The sequence below is a fragment of the Oncorhynchus tshawytscha genome, linkage group LG12, assembly GCF_018296145.1.
Source record: "Oncorhynchus tshawytscha isolate Ot180627B linkage group LG12, Otsh_v2.0, whole genome shotgun sequence".
Taxonomy (NCBI): domain Eukaryota; kingdom Metazoa; phylum Chordata; class Actinopteri; order Salmoniformes; family Salmonidae; genus Oncorhynchus; species Oncorhynchus tshawytscha.
Window position 1 is genome coordinate 50201253 of NC_056440.1, and position 14916 is coordinate 50216168.

At 43.0% G+C, this 14916-nt stretch overlaps 1 protein-coding gene across 2 annotated transcripts in view; it reads right to left on the reverse strand.

The window, feature by feature from the left end:
• mocs1 (molybdenum cofactor synthesis 1) overlaps window positions 1-14425 on the reverse strand; it is a 54849-nt gene extending 40424 nt beyond the window's left edge. For both annotated transcript variants that reach the window (XM_024439690.2, XM_024439691.2), the window contains exons 1-3: window positions 14063-14425; window positions 8803-8938; window positions 2756-2923 (exon numbers count right to left, since the gene is read on the reverse strand). In XM_024439690.2, the coding sequence (XP_024295458.1) occupies window positions 2756-2923; window positions 8803-8938; window positions 14063-14281 (523 nt within the window). In that variant the 5' untranslated portion in view covers window positions 14282-14425. The remainder of the gene's footprint in view (window positions 1-2755; window positions 2924-8802; window positions 8939-14062) is intronic.
• Between the last annotated feature and the right edge of the window lie 491 nt (window positions 14426-14916).

The window sequence follows — 14916 nt, forward strand, 5'->3', positions numbered from 1 at the left end:
TTGAACATCCCACTGAGCACCATTAAACCCATTATGAAAAGAATATGGCACCACAACAAACCTGCCAAGAGAGGGCTGCCCACCAAAACTCACAGACCAGGCATGGAGTGCATTAATCATAAAGGCAACAAAGAGACGAAAGATAACCCTGAAGGAGCTGCAAAGCTCCACAGTGGAGATTGGAGTATCTGTCCATAGGATCACCTTAAGCCGTACACTCCACAGAGCTGGGCTTTACAGAAGAGCGGACAAAAAAAAAGCCATTGCTTAAAGAAAAAATAAGGAAACATGTTTGGTGTTCGCCAAAAGGCATGTGGGAGAATCCCCAAATATATGGAAGAAGGTACCCCGGTCAGATGAGACAAAAATAGAGCTTTTTGTCCATCAAGGAAACACCATGTATGGCGCAAACCCCCTATCATCACCCCAAGAACACTATCCCCACAGTGAAGCATGGTGGTGACAGCATCATGCGGTGGGGATTTTTTCCATTGGCAGAGACTGGGAAACTGGTCAGAATTTAAGGAATGATGGATGGTGCTAAAAACACAGACATTCTTGAGGGAAAGGTTCTTTCTTCCAGAGATTTGAGACTGGGACAGAGGTTCACTTTCCAGCAGGACAATGACCCTAAGCATACTGCTGAAGCAACACTCGAGTGGATTAAGGGGAAACATTTAAATGTCTTGGAATGGCCTAGTCAAAGCCCAGACCTCAATCCAATTGAAAATCTGTGGTATGACATAAAGATTGCTGTACACAAGCGGAACCCATCCAACTTGAACGAGCTGGAGCAGTTTTGCCTTGACGAATGGGCAAAAATCTCAGTGGCTAGATGTGCCAAGCTTATAGAGACATACCCCAAGAGACTTGCAGCTGTAATTGATGCAAGAAGGTTGCTCTACAAAGTATTGACTTTGGGGGGGTGAATAGTTCTGCACGCTCATGTTTTCTGTTATTATGTCTTTGATTCACAAGAAAAAATATTTTGCATCTTCAAAGTGGTAGGCATGTTGTGTAAATCAAATGATACAATCCCCACAAAAATCCATTTTAATTCCAGGTTGTAAGGCAACAAAATGGAAAAATGCCAAGGGGGGTGAATACTTTCGCAAGCCACTGTATTGCCAAAATGCTGTGATAATGTATTAGGCTTACTGCACAAACCTCATTCCTAAAGAACTGTTTTTATTACGTTAATGTTGGTGACCACTGCTCTAGAGAAACGGGGCGTTGGGCTCATAAAAAAACAAATTAAATTAAAGTAATTGAACCGATGTTGGTCAATTCGTTTTTTAATAATCAATTTATGTTTGGAAATCTGTACCACTGATGGGTTTGGATTTCTGAACTTTAAATGTTATTAATCATTAGTTATAATAGAGACCTGAGAGGCACCATAACCCACGGGCTATAGTGGAATGTAGGGAAAGCGATGACATGGCAGACATTGATAAGGGGAGAGAGCCATAGATTAGTGATGAAGGGGGTCGAGGTCAGGTTACTTTTAGAGAGAAAGAAACGCTTATGGCCTGTATCACTTATCCTGCCTAGCAATAAAGATACAATGTTTGTTCAGATGTGTAGGAGACTCAGCATAAGAGAAAGGGTTAAATATCAGTGCTTGTGTGAATATGTCTGTCGATTAAACTGTTCGATCCTTTGGGAAGAATAAACTTGGTTTAAGCTTTCATAGTGTCCGAGTTCTTACTCTGGTAATTAGAACCTAACACCATGTGATCGTATACAAATAATAATTGATTGGATTTATATAGCACTTTTCTACTAACTGAGGTACTCAAAGCACTTTACAAAGTAGGGGGAAACTCACCCCATCCACCATAAATGTGTAAGGGAAGCCCCCAAATGACTAGTCAATTGTACAACTGAATGCATTCAACTGAAACGGGTCTTCCGCATTTAACCCAACCCCTCTGAATCAGAGAGGTGCAGGGCACTGCCATAATCGACATCCACGTCTTCGGCGCCCGGGGAACAGTGGGTTAACAGCCTTGCTCAGGGGCAGAACGACAGATTTTTACCTTGTCAGCTTGGGGATTCAATCCAGCAACCTTGCGGTTACTGACCCAACGCTCTAACCACTAGGCTACCTGCCGCCCCCACCTCAGTGATGCACAGGGAACATATTTGTGTGCCAGAACTCACCACACATCAGCTATCAGGTAGAGAGGTGATTATATATATATATATATATATATAAAATATATATACACACACACAAAGATATAAAACTATTTTTTTGTGAAGAATCAACAACAAGTGGGACACAAAATTATAAAATTATTATTTCTTTATGTTTGAAGCCTGAAATGTGGCAAAAGGTCGCAAAGTTCAAGGGGGCCGAATACTTTCGCAAGGCACTGTATATGGTTTGTTTACAACTGAACATGGTGGTGTACACCATTTAATTGACTCCAGGATAAACTATTACAGTTTCTGAAACTATTCATAGGGACCCTTAGGGTGTGCACATTTTTGCTATAGCCCAGCACTAACACACTTCATAATTTGCTGATTAGGTTTGTAGAGCTGGGCTGGAACAATTTGGGTCCCCATGGGAATGAGCTGAGAAATGCAGCATTATGATGTAAACCTTTAATAAATTTGATAAAAACTAGCATATTAAATCAGGCACATAAGCGAATCTGCTTTCTACCCAAATAAAAAGGGGCCATTCGTTTTAGCCCGCCAGACACACTGAAAGGGCAGTTCACACAACCCACGCCCCACTCACTGATGATGTCCAGGACGTCTGGTCGGATGAGGGGTTCTCCCCCAGTGAGGCGGATCTTCTCCACACCCTCTCGTACAAACAGCTGGGCCACGGTCAGCACCTCGGAAGTAGACAGGAGCTGAGCGCGAGGGGTGAGCTTTACCCCCTCTTCTGGCATACAGTACTGACCTGCAGGGGGGGGAGATTCAAGGGAGACATTTATTGGCACCTAAATAAAATGGCAATACCTGATAACCCAAACCTCATCGCTAGTATCTCCCACTAGAGCTGCATCAATGTACAATCTAGCTTGGTAATTTTTATTTTATTTCACCTTTATTTAACCAGGTAGGCAAGTTGAGAACAAGTTCTCATTTACAATTGCGACCTAGCCAAGATAAAGCAAAGCAGTTCGACACATACAACAACAGAGTTACACATGGAGTAAAACAAACATACAGTCAATAATACAGTATAAACAAGTCTATATACGATGTGAGCAAATGAGGTGAGATAGAGGTAAAGGCAAAAAAAAGGCCATGGTGGCAAAGTAAATACAATATAGCAAGTAAAACACTGGAATGGTAGATTTGCAGTGGAAGAATGTGCAAAGTAGAAATAAAAATAATGGGGTGCAAAGGAGCAAAATAAATAAATAAAATAAATACAGTAGGGAAAGAGGTAGTTGTTTGGGCTAAATTATAGGTGGGCTATGTACAGGTGCAGTCATCTGTGAGCTGCTCTGACAGTTGGTGCTTAAAGCTAGTGAGGGAGATAAGTGTTTCCAGTTTCAGAGATTTTTGTAGTTCGTTCCAGTCATTGGCAGCAGAGAACTGGAACGAGAGGCGGCCAAAGAAAGAATTGGTTTTGGGGGTGACCAGAGAGATATACCTGCTGGAGCGCGTGCTACAGGTGGGTGATACTATGGTGACCAGCGAGCTGAGATAAGGGGGGACTTTACCTAGCAGGGTCTTGTAGATGACATGGAGCCAGTGGGTTTGGCGACGAGTATGAAGCGAGGGCCAGCCAACGAGAGCGTACAGGTCGCAATGGTGGGTAGTATATGGGGCTTTGGTGACAAAACGGATTGCACTGTGATAGACTGCATCCAATTTGTTGTGTAGGGTATTGGAGACTATTTTGTAGATGACATCGCCGAAGTCGAGGATTGGTAGGATGGTCAGTTTTACAAGGGTATGTATGGCAGCATGAGTGAAGGATGCTTTGTTGTGAAATAGGAAGCCAATTCTAGATTTAACTTTGGATTGGAGATGTTTGATGTGGGTCTGGAGAGTTTACAGTCCAACCAGACACCTAGGTATTTGTAGTTGTCCACGTATTCTAAGTCAGAGCCGTCCAGAGTAGTGATGTTGGACAGGCGGGCAGGTGCAGGCAGCGATCTGTTGAAGAGCATGCATTTAGTTTTACTTGTATTTAATAAGAGCAATTGGAGGCCACGGAAGGAGAGTTGTATGGCATTGAAGCTTGACTGGAGGGTTGTTAACACAGTGTCCAAAGAAGGGCCAGAAGTATACAGAATGGTGTCGTCTGCGTAGCGGTGGATCAGAGACTCACCAGCAGCAAGAGCAACATCATTGATGTATACAGAGAAGAGAGTCTGTCCAAGAATTTGGTCACGGAAATCAGAAAAGCAATCAAATTAAATTGTTTACCTTTGATGAGTTTCGGATGTTTTCACTCACGAGACTCCCAGTTAGATAGCCAATGTTCCTTTTTTCCAAAAATAATATTTTTGTAGGCGAAATAGATCCGTTTGTTCTTCACGTTTGGCTGAGTAATCGCCCGGAAATAGCAGCCACGAAAACAATATTTCCAAATTAGCTCCATAATATCGACAGAAACATGGCAAACGTTGTTTATAATCAATCCACAAGGTGTTTTTCAAATATCTATTTGATAATATATCCACCGGGACAATTCGTTTTTCAGTAGGACCGATTGGAATAATGGCTACCTCTGTATTTTACGCGAGAATCACTCTGGGAGCATCAGGTGACCACTTGCGCAATGTAGCCGTTTACGGGTATTCTTCAACATAAATGCGTAAAACTACGGGATATGTTTCGTATTGCGTCAGACAACATTGACGAATACGCTGATTCGGTGAGCGAGTTCATTAGAACGTGCGTTGAAGATGTCGTTCCCATAGCAACGATAAAAACATTCCCAAACCAGAAACTGTGGACTAAATAACTTTTTTGCCCGCTTTGAGGACAATACAGTGCCACTGACACGGCCCGCAACATAAACATGCGGACTCGCCTTCACTGCAGCCGACGTGAGGAAAACATTTAAACGTGTCAACCCTCGCAAGGCTGCAGGCCCAGACGGCATCCCCAGCCGCGCCCTCAGAGCATGCGCAGACCAATCAATCCCTATCCCAGTCTGTTGTTCCCACATGCTTCAAGAGGGCCACCATTGTTCCTGTTCCCAAGAAAGCTAAGGTAACTGAGCTAAACGACTACCGCCCCGTAGCACTCACTTCCGTCATCATGAACTGCTTTGAGAGACTAGTCAAGGACCATATCACCTCCACCCTACCTGACACCCTAGACCCACTCCAATTTGCTTACCGCCCAAATAGGTCCACAGACGATGCAATCTCAACCACACTGCACACTGCCCTAACCCATCTGGACAAGAGGAATACCTATGTGAGAATGCTGTTCATCGACTACAGCTCAGCATTTAACACCATAGTGCCCTCCAAGCTCGTCATCAAGCTCGAGACCCTGGGTCTCGACCCCGCCCTGTGCAACTGGGTACTGGACTTCCTGACGGGCCGCCCCCTGGTGGTGAGGGTAGGCAACAACATCTCCAAATCAAATCAAATTCATTTATATAGCCCTTCGTACATCAGCTGATATCTCAAAGTGCTGTACAGAAACCCAGCCTAAAACCCCAAACAGCAAGCAATGCAGGTGTAGAAGCACAGTGGCTAGGAAAAACTCCCTAGAAAGGCCAAAACCTAGGAAGAAACCTAGAGAGGAACCAGCCTATGTGGGGTGGCCAGTCCTCTTCTGGCTGTGCCGGGTGGAGATTATAACAGAACATGGCCAAGATGTTCAAATGTTCATAAATGACCAGCATGGTCGTATAATAATAAGGCAGAACAGTTGAAACTGGAGCAGCAGCACGGTCAGGTGGACTGGGGACAGCAAGGAGTCATCATGTCAGGTAGTCCTGGGGCATGGTCCTAGGGCTCAGGTCCTCCGAGAGAGAGAGAGAAAGAGAGAAAGAGAGAACGCACACAGGACACCGAATAGGACAGGAGAGGTACTCCAGATATAACAAACTGACCCTAGCCCCCCGACACAAACTACTGCAGCATAAATACTGGAGGCTGAGACAGGAGGGGTCAGGAGGCACTGTGGCCCCATCCGAGGACACCCCCGGACAGGGCCAAACAGGAAGGATATAACCCCACCCACTCTGCCAAAGCACAGCCCCCACACCACTAGAGGGATATCTCCAACCACCAACTTACCATCCTGAGACAAGGCCGAGTATAGCCCACAAAGATCTCCGCCATGGCACAACCCAAGGGGGGGCACCAACCCAGACAGGATGACCACCACAGTGAATCAACCCACTCAGGTGATGCACCCCCTCCAGGGACGGCATGAGAGAGCCCCAGTAAGCCAGTGACTCAGCCCCTGTAATGGGGTTAGAGGCAGAGATTCCCAGTGGAAAGAGGGGAACAGGCCAGGCAGAGACAGCAAGGGCGGTTCGTTGCTCCAGAGCCTTTCCGTTCACCTTCCCACTCCTGGCCAGCCTACACTCAATCATATGACCCACTGAAGAGATGAGTACTCAGTAAAGACTTAAAGGTTGAGACCGAGTTTGCGTCTCTGACATGGGTAGGCAGACCGTTCCATAAAAATGGAGCTCTATAGGAGAAAGCCCTGCCTCCAGCTGTTTGCTTAGAAATTCTAGGGACAATTAGGAGGCCTGCGTCTTGTGACCGTAGCGTACGTGTAGGCATGTACGGCAGGACCAAATCAGAGAGATAGGTAGGAGCAAGCCCATGTAATGCTTTGTAGGTTAGCAGTAAAACCTTGAAATCAGCCCTTGCTTTGACAGGAAGCCAGTGTAGAGAGGCTAGCACTGGAGTAATATGATCAAATTTTTTGGTTCTAGTCAGGATTCTAGCAGCCGTATTTATCACCAACTGAAGTTTATTTAGTGCTTTATCTGGGTATCCGGAAAGTAGAGCATTGCAGTAGTCTAACCTAGAAGTGACAAAAGCATGGATTAATTTTTCTGCATCATTTTTGGACAGAAAGTTTCTGATTTTTGCAATGTTACGTAGATGGAAAAAAGCTGTCCTTGAAATGGTCTTGATATGTTCTTCAAAAGAGAGATCAGGGTCCAGAGTAACGCCGAGGTCCTTCACAGTTTTATTTGAGACGACTGTACAACCATTAAGATTAATTGTCAGATTCAACAGAAGATCTCTTTGTTTCTAGAAGATCTCTCTCCACCCCGCTGATCCTCAACACTGGGGCCCCACAAGGGTGCGTTCTGAGCCCTCTCCTGTACTCCCTGTTCACCCACGACTGCGTGGCCACGCACGCCTCCAACTCTATCATCAAGTTTGCGGACGACACAACAGTGGTAGGCTTGATTACCAACAACGATGAGGCGGCCTACAGGGAGGAGGTGAGGGCCCTCGGAGTGTGGTGTCAGGAAAATAACCTCACACTCAACATTAACAAAACTAAGGAGATGATTGTGGACTTCAGGAAACAGCAGAGGGAACACCCCCCTATCCACAGCGATGGAACAGTAGTGGAGAGGGTAGTAAGTTTTAAGTTCCTCGGTGTACACATCACAGACAAACTGAATTGGTCCACCCACACAGACAGCATCGTGAAGAAGGCGCAGCAGCGCCTCTTCAACCTCAGGAGGCTGAAGAAATTTGGCTTGTCACCAAAAGCACTCACAAACTTCTACAGATGCACAATCGAGAGCATCCTGTCGGGCTGTATCACCGCCTGGTACGGCAACTGCTCCGCCCACAACCGTAAGGCTCTCCAGAGGGTAGTGAGGTCTGCACAACGCATCACCGGGGCAAACTACCTGCCCTCCAGGACACCTACACCACCCGATGTCACAGGAAGGCCATAAAGATCATCAAGGACAACAACCACCCGAGCCACTGCCTGTTCACCCCGCTATCATCCAGAAGGCGAGGTCAGTACAGGTGCATCAAAGCTGGGACATAGAGACTGAAAAACAGCTTCTATCTCAAGGCCAACAGACTGTTAAACAGCCACCACTAACATTGAGTGGCTGCTGCCAACACACTGACTCAACTCCAGCCACTTTAATAATGGGAATTGATGGGAAATGTAACATATATCACTAGCCACTTTAAACAATGCTACCTAATATAATGTTTACATATCCTACATTATTCATCTCATATGTATACGTATATACTGTACTCTATATCATCTACTGCATCTTTATGTAATACATGTATCACTAGCCACTAACTATGCCACTTTGTTTACATACTCATCGCATATGTATATACTGCACTCAATTCCATCTACTGTATCTTGCCTATGCCGCTCTGTACCATCACTCATTCATATATCTTTATGTATATATTCTTTATCCCCTTAGACTTGTGTCTATAAGGTAGTAGTTTTGGAATTGTTAGCTAGATTACTTGTTGGTTATTAATGCATTGTCGGAACTAGAAGCACAAGCATTTCTCTACACTCGCATTAACATCTGCTAACCATGTGTATGTGACAAATAAAATTTGATTTGATTTGATTTAACTTGTTTTCAACTTGAATCAAACTCTGGACATTGGTTTTGTATGCTTCAAGACTTACATTTCACCACCCTCCATTGTGGCTAAAGGATTATGATGGAAATTGTATTGGGACAATTATATTGGACAATTTAGCCACTACAGTGACAGATGAATCACACCATTAGGGAACATTTTCAGTTAAAGTGTTATATAAATTGTAAAAAACAAAACAATGATTGTATAGCCTTTAAGCAGTCTTCATCACGGTGCTTACAGCGAAGGTTACATTTCTCCGTCAGGGAAATGCGTAGGTAGCTGTGCTGTCTGCCAAAGTTGTCTGTCAAGAAGGCAGAGAAGGGTAGAACTTCCTCATTCAACCTTTGCCTCTGGCCCATTGGTACAGCCAGCTCCTGGAAATACACAACAACGGACAAAATAAACAGTGAGCAACCATCTTATGAGGATTAATTACTTAACCCAGCATTTTCCGTGCTTCATGTCCAAATCTTAAAGTAGACTTCATTGAGCTTGACAATAATTTTTTTAATGCAAAAAATGCTAATATCAGGTATATTGACATTAATTGGATATGGGCCACAAATGCTAAAAAGATGCTTTTCTTTTTAATCAACTGGGCAACTCAATTAAAAACAAATTCTTATATACAGTAGCTAATTTTCAATCCAATTGGCGACAGATTTATGTGAATATTCAAAAATATGCCCTCTCTCACCAGTGGTGTGTTGCCACCAAACTGACTTGTTTTGGATAAAATCAGTACGTGATGACAGTGCACAAGTAATGTATTTTTCGTCAAGTTTTAACGTACCGAGTTCAACTCCACTCCACTGTTTTTGTGACAAAACTGTTGCGTAAAATAGCAAATGTGCCTACTCTGTGCTTAGCACGGCGCTCTAGCCAAAAGCTTACAGAGACAGTGCAGGTGGGCTAGTGAGCCTACATCAGGGATCAAACTAGATTCAGCAGATGCTCAGGAAGAAGGAACATGACTACAAATCATTTGTAGACTAAATTGATCGCAAGAAGCCCTTAGCAGATATAATATTTGACTAAAACAATCACTTCAAACCTTGCATGCATTTATACATTTAAAACACACAGTACCAGTCATAAGTTTGGACACGCCTACTCATTCAATGGTTATTTATTTATTTGTACTATTATCTACATGTAGAATAATAGTGTAGATAATAGTGTAGACATCAAAAATATGAAATAACACATATGGAATTGTGTAGTGACCAAAAGTGTTAAATCAAGATATGTTATATTTGAGATTCTTCAAACAAGCCACCCTTTGCTTAATGACAGCTTTACACTCTCTTGGAATTCTCTCAACTAGCTTCACCTGGATTGCTTTTCCAACAGTCTTGAAGTATGCTGAGCACTTGTTGGCTGCTTTTCCTTCACTCTGCAGTCCAAGACATACCAAAACATCTCAATTTGGTTGAGGACAGGTGATGGTGGAGGCCAGGTCATCTGATCCAGCACTCCATCACTCTCCTTATTGGTCAAATAGCACTTACACAGCCTGGAGGTGTGTTGGGTCATTGTCCTGTTTAAAAACAAAATGATTGTCCCACTAGGAGAAAACCAGATGGGATGGCGTATCGCTGCATAATGCTGTGGTAGCCATGATGGGCTTTTCCTGGTTAAATAAAAGTTGTTTTTTTTAATGGTTAAGTGTGCCATGAATTCCAAACATTCATAGACCGTGTCAGCAGCAAAGCACCCCCACACCTCCATGTTTCACGGTGGGAACTACACATGCAGAGATTATTATTCACCTACTCTGCGTCTCACAAAGACAGTGGTTGGAACACAAAATCTCAAATTTGGACTCATCAGTCCAAAGCACAGATTTCCACCAGTCTAATGTCTATTGCACATGTTTCTTGGCCCAAGCAAGTCTCTTCTTATTATTATTTGTGTCCTTTAGTTGTGGTTTCTTTGCAGTTATTCGACCATAAATCACAATCTCTGAACAGTTGATGTTGAGATGTGTCTGTTACTTGAACTCTGTGAAGCATTTCTTTGGGCAGCAATTTGAGGCTAGTAACACAAATGAACTTATCCTCTGCAGCAGAGGTAACTCTGGGACTTCCTTTCCTGTGGCGGTCCTCATGACAGCCAGTTTCATCATAGAGCTTGATGGTTTTTGCGACTGCACTTGAAGAGACTTTCAAAGTTCTTGAAATTTACCAGATTGACTGACCTTTGTGTCTTAAAATAATGGACTGTCATTTATTTTTGCTTATTTGAGCTGTTCTTGACATAATATGGACTTGGTATTTTACCAAATAGGGCTATCTTCTATATACCACCCCTACTTTGTCACAACACAACTGATTGGCTCAAACGCATTTAGAAGGAGAGAAATTGCACAAAATAACTTAACAAGGCACACCTGTTAATTGAAACGCATTCCAGGTGACTACCTCATGAAGCTGGTTGAGAGAATGCCAAGAGTGTGCAAAGCTGTCAAGGCAAAGGGTGGCTATTTTGAAGAATCTCAAATATATTTTGATTTGTTTAACACTTTTTTTTTGGTTACTACATGTGTTATTTCATAGTTTTGAAGTCTTCACTATTATTCTACAATGTAGAAAATAGTAAAAATAAAGAAAAAGCCTGGAATGAGTAGGTGTGTCCAACCTTTCAATGGTACTGTACCCAGGTAAATATCTTAAGTCTGATATTTTGAGTTATACTTAAGTAGGTGCCAAAACAATTCTCCACCCTTCTTCCAAAGTGTGCACTTGCACACGTCCAGTAAAGCATTTAAAAGCATATATGCTAGTTGATTTTATTAAAACACATAGGGTGTCTATATAGGGGAAAATACACCTTTTAAAGAACAGTTGACTCTTGGTGGAGCAAGATTTTTGAGTTGTCGGGATGGCCCTAAAAAATCTTGACTGTTCTTTAGACCAGTCGATTGGTCTAGATATTGGGTCAACAAAACCAACCTGTCTTACCTTGTCTAATGACTGTATTTTGGGTGAACTATCCCTTTACTCAGTTCCATTTCTTTTACCTTTAGTAAACCTGGCAGGTCAAATTATTTACAATGACAACCTAGCAAGTTGGCAAGTTGATGGTAGTGTATTTTTCATAGGGGAAAAATAAGCATAAGTGTAGAGGTGTGTATGGAATAACAGGTTTCAAGGCAATCTGGTAGACTTAGGTGAAACATAAAAGGCCTATGTTCTTTATGTGGAAGTAAAACAGCAAAGGTGCAGGAGTACATAGAAATAACACCAAAATCTGACTACGGGTTTCAGGTATAGCATCTCTGGTGATTGTCTATGTTTTCGAGATGTGTCTGTCAATGAAAACCTAGATTGCATAATTGTAAAGGAAACTATTGCAACTCATATCGAAAACTAGTCTAGAAATAGGCTATTCTTCAAAATATTGAAGGGTCATGCCATGTAATTTCAGCATGCCATGAAACCCACCATCTCAGATGTTCTCAAATTGTTTGTTGTTAAAAACAGAGATAAGATAAGCATTCCGGACCACTTCCCTTTTTCCACATTTTGTTACAACCTTAATCTAAAAATGATTAAATTAAAAAAAGTTTCCTCAATCTACACACAAAACCCCATAATGACAAAGCAAAAACAGCTTTAGAAATGTTTGCTAATGTATTAAAAATAGACAAAAACTTGAAGTATTCAGACCTTGTTATGAGACTAAAAATTGAGGTCAGGTGTATCCCGTTTCCATTGATTATTCTTGAGATATTACTAAAACTTAGAATCCACCTGTGGTAAATTCAATTGATTGGACATGATTTGGACAGGCACACACCCATCTATAAAGGTCCCACAGTTGGCAGTGCATGTCAGAGCAAAAACCAAGCCATGAGGTCGAAGGAATCTTCCGTTGAGCTCCAAGACAGGATTGTGTCGAGGCACAGATCTGAGGAAGGGTACAAAAAAATGTCTGCAGTATTGAAGGTCCCAAAGAACACAGTGGCCTCCATCATTCTTAAATGGATGAAGTTTGGAACCACCAAGACTCTTCCTAGAGCTGGCCGCCTGGCCAAACTGAGCAATCGGGGGAGAGGGGACTTGGTCAGGAAGGTGACCAAGAACCCGATGGTCATTCTGACAGAGCTCCAGAGTTTCTGTGGAGATGTGAGAACATTCCAGAAGGACAACCATCAGGCCTTTATGGTAGAGTGGCCAGACGGAAGCCACTCCTTAGTAAAAAGTACATGACAGCCCGTTGGAGTTTGCCAAAAGGCACCTAAATGACTCTCAAGACCATGAAAAACAAGATTCTAAGGTCTGCTGGAACCAAGATTGAACTATTTGGCCTGAATGCTAAGTGTCACGTCTGGAGGAAACTTGGCACCATCCCTACGGCGAAGCATGGTGGAGGCAGCATCATTCTGTGGGAATGTTTATCAGCGTTTGGGGACACTTGTCAGGATCGAGGCAAAGATGAACGGACCAAAGTACATTGAGATCCTTAATGAAAACCTGCTCCAGAGTGCTCAGGACCTCAGACTGGGGCAAAGTTTCACCTTCCAAAAGGACAATGACCGTAAGCACACAGCCAAGACAACACAGTAGAGGCTTCAGGGACAAGTCCTTGAGTGCCCCAGCCAGAGCCCGGACTTGAACCCGATCGGACATCTCTGGACAGACCTGACAATAGCTGTGCATAGACCCCCCCCCCCACTACCGTGAAATGCTTACTTACAAGCCCTTAACCAAACAATACAGTAAAGTTATAAAATAACAATAATGAGGCTATATACAGGGGGTACCGAATCAATGTGCGGGGGTACCTTAATTTAACTATGCAAGTCAGTTAAGAACGAATTCTTATTTACAATCACAGCCTACAAGGTAACAGTGGCCTTGTTCAGGCGCAGAACGCCCGATTTGTACCTTGTCAGCTCGGGGATTCGAGTCAATACAAATAGGAATGCACTGTAGATATCGTTCAATTGGCAATATTTATTTTTGTCTTCAACTAATGCAGCGTTTCCCAAACTCCATCCTCGGGACCCCAAGGGCTGCACATTTCGTTTTTCCCCTAACACCAAACAGCTGATTCAAATTATCAAAACTTGATGATTATTTGAATCAGCTGTGTAGTGCTAGGAAGAGAAAAAAACATGCACCGAGTTTGGGAAACTGTTCTAAAGAGGAAAATAATATAATTACATGACTGAGTTATGGTAACTTACGTTACTGATTACAATTTTGGACAGGTGACTAGTAGTCTGACTGTAACGGAATACATTTAGAAAGTAACCTACCAAACACTGCTTAGAACGTGTTTGGAACTGGCTTTTATGTCAAAGTCCACCAGGCAGCAATGGTTACATTCAAGTAAACCGAATTGCTTCAGGCGAAAAGGTTAACTTCGGGCCGCCTGGTGATCTAGCCTACCGAGAGCGACCTCCCAGATAGCATATAAACAGGTCATAAACCATGGCAACCCATAAACGCCACGGCGTTTATATTATATTTATAGCTAGCCTTTCTTACCTGTGTCGTCGCAATTTTTGTTGCAGGGACAGCTGCACTTGAGTTTGCAAGAGATACGAGTTCAAGTTCATTTTCCTCTTGTGTTGCGCTGGAATACCACCGCAGCAACTTGGGTGTTGAGCTTGGTACAAATAGTTTCACGCGCTGCGTTGACAGGGCCTTGACATCGTAATGTCTGCCTACTATAAAGCGGCAGCACTTGCTACCATGAAAAGCCATGTTATAAATGTATATTAACTGTTGGAATATCTGTTTATCGTCCTAGAAGTGTCAAACAAAGAAAGTTAATAATATCGAAGCTTCACATAACGTCTTCGGAGTTGCTGTTACCACATTCAAGGGGGAGTGGGCAGCTTCAGCCAATCGTCTAAATCGTCTACCCTCTGGGTAGTGTAGTTCTTCTTCTTCTACGGTATAATGGCGTTCGCAACACTTGGATGTGCATTCTGTCAGCCACTGTGCGGGTGGATAATAAGGATTCCAAAAAGGAAATAATATGGGTAAACGTTTTTTTTTTTTTTTTTATCATATAAACAATCAAATAATGTATTAACTAAACAAAATCATCCTGCTTTTCTACAAAAAAAACTGATTTTAATCAGGTCCCTACACAGGCTCAGAAGAGCCCTGTGAGGTTGGGCATTTCAGAGTGAAATCTGCTGTACAGCCCTGATCCTTGACACCTCGACCTCTTTCACCCTCAAGGAAGTCCGGAGTTTGATCCCCACCACAGTTGCAACATTTTCCATTCACATAATTCTTCAACACCATACTTCTCCAGTCTGCAAATATTTGATTGTCACACACAGGGCCGGGCCCTCCCATTAGGCAAGATAATGGCGGCACTTGAATTT